This window comes from Coregonus clupeaformis, unplaced genomic scaffold (genome assembly GCF_020615455.1).
Source record: "Coregonus clupeaformis isolate EN_2021a unplaced genomic scaffold, ASM2061545v1 scaf1475, whole genome shotgun sequence".
Lineage (NCBI taxonomy): Eukaryota > Metazoa > Chordata > Actinopteri > Salmoniformes > Salmonidae > Coregonus > Coregonus clupeaformis.
This window is the reverse complement of record NW_025534929.1, coordinates 83,792-90,971: the sequence shown is the minus strand read 5'-3', so window position 1 is coordinate 90,971 and position 7,180 is coordinate 83,792. Positions and strand designations below refer to the sequence as shown.

General features: G+C 46.4%; 1 protein-coding gene across 1 annotated transcript; it reads left to right on the top strand.

Annotated features, from left to right (window-relative positions):
- Positions 1 to 808: 808 nt before the first annotated feature.
- On the top strand, positions 809 to 7,180 carry LOC123487128. The gene is made up of 4 exons (XM_045218284.1): positions 809 to 900; positions 1,090 to 1,437; positions 1,728 to 1,838; positions 6,984 to 7,180. The coding sequence occupies exons 1-4, from the start codon at positions 852 to 854 to the stop codon at positions 7,178 to 7,180; spliced, it is 705 nt and encodes a 234-aa protein (XP_045074219.1). The 5' UTR covers positions 809 to 851.

Sequence of the window (7,180 nt, the reverse complement as noted above, 5' to 3'; positions counted from 1 at the left end):
GCGCTTGCTGGACTTTCTTGGGGCGCCCTGATGCCTTCTTCTACAACAATTGAACCTCTCTCCTTGAAGTTCTTGATGATCCGATAAATGGTTGATTTAGGTACAATCTTACTAGCAGCAATATCCTTGCCTGTGAAGCCCTTTTTGTGCAAAGCAATGATGACGGCACGTGTTTCCTTGCAGGTAACCATGGTTAACAGAGGAAGAACAATGATTTCAAGCACCACCCTCCTTTAAAGCTTCCAGTCTGTTATTCTAAATTAATCAGCATGACAGAGTGATCTCCAGCCTTGTCCTTGTCAACACTCTCACCTGTGTTAACGAGAATCACTGACATGATGTCAGCTGGTCCTTTTGTGGCAGGGCTGAAATGCAGTGGAAATGTTTTTGGGGGATTAAGTTCATTTTCATGGCAAAGAGGGACTTTGCAATTAATTGCAATTCATCTGATCACTCTTTATAACATTCTGGAGTATATGCAAATTGCCATCATAAAAACTGAGGCTTTGTTAAAATTAATATTTTTGTAATTCTCAAAACTTTTGACCACGACTGTACAAGCTGGCGAGCTCTATAGGATAGAATATAATATCTAAAGAGCTGATGGTCTCATCATGTCCTGTAGGGGGACCTCTATCTTTAATAATGTGAACGTCTCTACAGTCTGAACCAGTCATTTGCATGATGTATTCAGATCATCAGTGTCCCTCCCACTTCACTGACATGTTCAATATGGTGAAACCTGCCGTGGTCTACTGATTGTCATCTATTCATCTATGCTGACACTCCTCTTTTATTCTGTCATTGATACCAGACTCTTTCCAGCACTCTCACATATAACGTGATCAAACATGTTCACATTTCTCTTCACTGTTACTGTCTTAGTGCTTTGTGTTGCAGGTACAGTTTCATAATGTTTCATTTATTTAACCAGGAAAGTTAAGAACTACATTCTTATTTACAATGACGGCCTTCTATAGTTATAGATATTGATGTTTCCAAGCATACGTTCACTTCACCTGAGTCTTGCTGTATTCAGGTCTAACTGTATCTAACTCTATTGATTTCATTCTCACTGTATCCTTACAGGTCTTGTTGAGGGGAGTGAAGTCACTCAGACACCCACCATACTCTGGGGACTGAAAGACAGTGATGCTCAGATGAACTGCAGTCACACTAAGGGATCTGACTACAACCAGATGTACTGGTACAGACAGCGTCCAGGAGAGGGAATGAAGCAGGTAGTTTACACAAGTAGTTATAGCAAACCAGACTATGGAGCCTTCGGTGAAGACAAATATCCAACTGTTAAGACTACAGCTGAGAGTGGATCTTTCACAGTGAAGAAGGTGGAGGCAGGAGACAGCGGCATGTACTTCTGTGCTGTGAGTGAACACAGTGATACAGACGACAAGCACAGCTGCAACAACCCCCAGAGTTTCAATAGGATGGAATATAATATGTAAAGAGATGGTCTCATCACGTACTGTAGGGGACCTCTAACACTAGTTCTTCTAATGTCTGATGGTTTCATTGTCATGATCATGTAATCAGTCATGTTCACAGTGAGGTCCTATGAGCAAGCTTTACAGTACAGGCTTCCTGACACTCCTCTAACACTCTCACTATCCACCACCCTAAAGGAAACAGGATACTACAACATCAGCCCCTCTCCTTTCACCTCAGAGCTTCATCCAGGAGACACTCCTTATCACTCCTCCACTGAGGCTTCCTCATCATCATCGTCTTCCTCAGCATCTTCATCATCATAATCTTCTCCTTCATCATCATGTTCAGAGTTCTGATTCACCTGGCAGCTCTACCACTCTGGGTGACAGGTATTACATCACTTACGATGAGAAGCCTAACAAATCTACGAATGTCATCAAACTGAATAAAATATCCTCTCTCTCTCTCTCTCTCTCTCTCTCTCTCTCTCTCTCTCTCTCTCTCTCTCTCTCTCTCTCTCTCTCTCTCTCTCTCTCTCTCTCTCTCTCTCTCTCTCTCTCTCTCTATCTCTCTCTCTCTCGCTCCTTCTCTCTCACCTTATCTCCCTCTCCTCTTTCTCTCTCTCCACAGGAGAGTCGTTTAGTAGCATGGTTAATCAGAGCCCTGTTGCACTAATAGAAGTACCTGGAAGAAACGTTAAACTCACCTGCAGCCATACTATTCCTAACTACCGAATGATACTATGGTACCAACAGTCAGCAGGAGACACTGCTATGAAACTCATTGGTTATGTAAATGTACAGTCAATAAACTTGGAGTCACCACTTGAAAAGCACTTCAATGTGAGTGGAGATGGTGAGAAAGAGGCTTATCTTCATCTCCTGAGTCTGAGAGGACCTGAAGACAGTGCAGTTTATTACTGTGCAGCCAGCCAACACAGTGATGTAGAGTACCTTCTCTCCTCTACATAAACCCTATCTGATAGTAGTATTAGCACACTGTTCAGAACACCTGCATCTGAGGTGTGACTTTGATTCAGTGCCAATGAATAACCACAGATGGATTATGACATAAGCAAGGTGATATCTGTCCTAGTACAGTACACTGGTATTACAGTTTAGTGTCAACACTCATTAACATCAATTATGAAATGTTACAATGTCATATTCCATTACTCCTCCCCTGCATAGATGTGATTCACATGAAATACTCTCCCCCCTCTCTCTCTCATACCCACCCGCGTCTCTCTCTCTCTCTCTCTCCCCCCACCCCCGTCTCTCTCTCTGTCTCTCTCTCTCTCCCCCCACCCTCCCGTCTCTCTCTCTAACTCTCTCTCTCTCCCCCCACCCCCCGTCTCTCTCTCTCTCTCTCTCCCTCACCCACAGTCTCTCTCTCTCTCTCTCTCCCCCCCCCACCCCGTCTCTCTCTCTCTCTCCCCCCACCCCCATCTCTCTTCTCTCTCTCTCTAAACTCTCCCCCACCCCCGTCTCTCTGTCTCTCTCTCCCCCACCCCCCGTCTCTCTCGCTCCTCTCTCTCTCTCTCCCCAGCCCCCTCTCTTTTGACTTTGTGCCAATCAAATGAAATGAAATGAAATTGTATTTGTCACATGCGCCGAATACAAAAGGTGTAGACCTTACCGTGACATGCTTACCTACAGGCCCTTAACCAACATTGCAGTTCAAGAAATAGAGTTAAGAAAATAATTAAACAAAAGTAAAAAATAAAATAAAAGTAACACAATAAAATAACAATAACGAGGCCATATACAGGGGGTACTGATGCCAATCAATGTAGGGGGAGAGTACAGGTTAGTCGAGGTAATTTATACATGTAGCAGGGGTAAAGTGATTATGCATAGATAATAAACTACTAAGGGTCAATGTAAATACTCTGGGTGGCCATTTGATTAATTGTTCACCAGTCTTATGGCTTGAGGGTAGAAGTTGTTAAGGAGCCTTTTGGTCCTAGACTTGGCGCTCCGGTACCGCTTGCCGTGCGGTAGCAGAGAGAACAGTCTCTGACTTGGGTGACTGGAGTCTTTGACCATTTTGTGGGCTTTCCTCTGACACCGCCTGGTATAGAGGTCCTGGATGGCAGGAAGCTTGGCCCCAGTGATGTACTGGGCCGTACGCACTACCCTCTGTAGCGCCTTACGGTCGGATGCCAGAAGACAGTGCAGTGTGTTACTGTTCTGACCTGAAGACAGTGTAGTGTATTACTGTTCTGACCTGAAGACAGTGCAGTGTATTACTGTTCTGACCTGAAGACAGTGCAGTGTATTACTGTTCTGACCTGGGGACAGTGCCGTGTATTACTGTTCTGACCTGAAGACAGTGCAGTGTATTGCTGTGCTGACCTGAAGAAGACAGTGCAGTGTATTACTGTTCTGTCTGAAGACAGTGCAGTGTATTACTGTTCTGACCTGAAGACAGTGCAGTACTATTACTGTTCTGACCTGAAGACAGTGCAGTGTGTTACTGTTCTGACCTGAAGACAGTGCAGTGTGTTACTGTTCTGACCTGAAGACAAGTGCAGTGTATTACTGTCTTCTGACCTGAAGACAGTGCAGTGTATTACTGTTCTGACCTGAAGACGGTGCAGTGTGTTACTGTTCTGACCTGGAAGACAGTGCGTATATTACTGTTCTGACCTGAAGACGGTGCAGTGTGTTACTGTTCTGACCTGAAGTCAACCCAGTGATGTAGATACCCTTCTGTCTTCTACAAAACCCCTTCTGATCCGTTACTCCATAACTGCAGTGTACATCAACACCCAGCAGACCTGCTATCCACCGCTGTAGATGTCTGAGCACATGGAGGAAGTTGTTATCAAACCTCTATACCAAATAATGTGGTTGATGTTGTTGCTACAGAAGAAACTGTTTGGGTATTTCTTCAAATTACAGCCTATTTCTAGTGTGATTACTGCAGAATCTATAACACAGATCAAATCTAAAGACTAAAAAAGACAAATACTTTCAATGATGTAGTTACCGGTATGTTCCACAATACACCTTTAAATTGAACCGGAGACCTGTAAGTGAACAAGGTATCTGCTTGAATATCAACATAAGTTCTGACGTCAAAGTGATGTCATTTCCTTCCCCTCCGGCAGCTCAGTTCAGCTCACCGCCTCTATTGACTTATTTCATTTACATTACATTTACATTTTAGTCATTTAGCAGACGCTCTTATCCAGAGCGACTTACAGGAGCAATTAGGGTTAAGTGCCTTGCTCAAGGGCACATTTACGTCATTTAGCAGACGCTCTTATCCAGAGCGACTTAGAACAGTGGTGCATTCACCCTATAGCCAGTGGGATAACCACTTTACAATTATTATTTTTTTGTTGGGGTGTGGGGGTAGAAGGATTACTTTATCCTATCCCAGGTGTTCCTTAAAGAGTGGGGTTTCAAATGTCTCCGGAAGGTGGTGAGTGACTCCGCTGTCCTGGCGTCGTGAGGGAGCTTGTTCCACCATTGGGGTGCCAGGAGCAGCGAACAGTTTTGACTGGGCTGAGCGGGAACTATAAGCTCTCCGCAGAGGAAGGAGCCAGCAGGCCAGAGGTGGATGAACGCAATGCCCTCGTTTGGGTGGTAGGGACTGATCAGAGCCTGAAGGTACGGAGGTGCCGTTCCCTCACTGCTCCATAGCACCATGGTCTTGTAACAGGATGCGAGCTTCAACTGGAAGCCAGTGGAATTGTTGCGGAGGAGGGGGTGACGTGAGAGAACTTGGGAAGGTTGAACACCAGACGGGCTGCGGCATTCTGGATGAGTTGTAGGGGTTTAATGGCACAGGCAGGGAGCCCAGCCAACAGCGAGTTGCAGTAATCCAGACGGGAGATGACAAGTGCCTGGATTAGGACCTGTGCCGCTTCCTGTGTAAGGCAGGGTCGTACTCTCCGAATGTTGTAGACATGAACCTGCAGGATCGGGTCACCGCCTTGATGTTTGCGGAGAACGACAGGGTATTGTCCAGGGTCACGCCAAGGCTCTTCGCACTCTGGGAGGAGGACACACTGCGGAGTTGTCAACCGTGATGGCGAGATCATGGAACGGGCAGTCCTTCCCCGGGAGGAAGAGCAGCTCCGTCTTTTGCCAGGGTTCAGCTTGAGGTGGTGATCCGCTCATCCATACTGATATGTCGGCCGACATGCAGAGATGCGATCCGCCACCTGGTTATCAGAAGGGGGAAAGGAGAGATTAGTTGTGTATCGTCAGCGTAGCAATGATAGGAGAGGCCATGTCAGGATATGACAGGAGCCAAGTGACTTGGTGTATAGGAGAAAAGGGGAGAGGGCCTAGAACTGAGCCCTGGGGGACACCAGTGGTGAGAGCACGTGGTGCCCGGAGACAGCTTCTCGCCACGCCACTTGGTAGGAGCGACCGGTCAGGTAGGACGCAATCCAGGAGTGAGCCGCGCCGGAGATGCCCAGCTCGGAGAGGGTGGAGAGGAGGATCTGATGATTCACAGTATCAGCAGCAGACAGGTCTAGAAGGACAAGAGCAGAGGAGAGAGAGTTAGCTTTAGCAGTGCGGAGAACCTCCGTGACACAGAGAAGAGCAGTCTCAGTTGAATGGCCAGTCCTGAACTGGACTCTGATCTAAAGTAGTGCACTATAAAGGGAATAGGGTGCCATTTGGGATGCAGTATACATTTGACACTCCCACTAGCTGACAACACATCTCTGACTATCTGAAAACCCTTTCTCCTTGTCCATGTGACACTTCTCTCCAGAACCATCAACATGATCACGCTCCCTCATACAAGTAGCAACTCTACTATGGGTGACAGTATTTAGTCCTCATGAAATATATATTTACTTCTGAATATATTGCTACTGTATATTTCATATTGCTCTTTTTCATCCACAGGGCTGTCTGCAAAACAGACAAAGTTCACTAGACTCCTACTGAAATACTAAAAAGACCTGAAGATAAAGTTCAGCTCAGCTGCCACAAGCCACAATGTTTCATACGATATGATACTGTGGTACAAACAGTCAGCCCAAAACACTGCTCTGAAACTCATTGGGTATGTGAGATACACCCAGTCCAATGGTGGAAGATTCCCTTTAAAGAGCGGATTTAATATGAGTGGAGATGCTGCAACTGGGAATACGGTGTATCTACATATTCCCAAACTGAGAGAAGCTGAAGACAGTGCAGTGTATTTCTGTGCTGCTAGTTATGCACAGTGTTTCACTATACCCTCTCTCCTCTACAAAAACCCTCTCTGATCCTCTCATATAATACTGACTACAGCTCTATCCACCTGCACCTGTCTTCAACCACTTCAACAACACTTTGCTATGAACCATTTGATATCAAACAGATGGTAATGATACTGTTATAAGTGGCTAGTTTAGGTGCACTTCCTCAGTTCTCCAGCAGGAGGAGGTGTTTCTCCACACATATTTAGAAGCGTCTGTATAGTGTCACTCTATGGGCCCTGGTCAAAGGTAGTGCCCAATATAGGGAATAGGGTGTCACTTGGGATGTAAAAGCTTTCTAAATGTGTGTCTCCCCTAGGAGGCCTGGCTCGCCCTACCATATCTCCCCTAGGGGGCCTGGCTCACCCTACCGTACCTCCCCTAGGAGGCCTGGCTCACCCTACCGTACCTCCACTAGGAGGCCTGGCTCACCCTACCGTACCTCCCCTAGGAGGCCTGGCTCACCCACCGTACTTCCCTAGGAGGCCTGGCTCACCCTACCGTACCTTCCCCTAG

Coding starts and splice junctions, on each gene's coding strand:
- LOC123487128 (XM_045218284.1), top strand. CDS start 852: ATGTTCACATTTCTCTTCACTGTTACTGTCTTAGTGCTTTGTGTTGCA. Junction 1,438..1,727: donor CAGCTGCAACAACCCCCAGA/GTTTCAATAGGA, acceptor TCCTCCACTGAG/GCTTCCTCATCATCATCGTC. Junction 1,839..6,983: donor TCTACCACTCTGGGTGACAG/GTATTACATCAC, acceptor TGTCTCCCCTAG/GAGGCCTGGCTCGCCCTACC.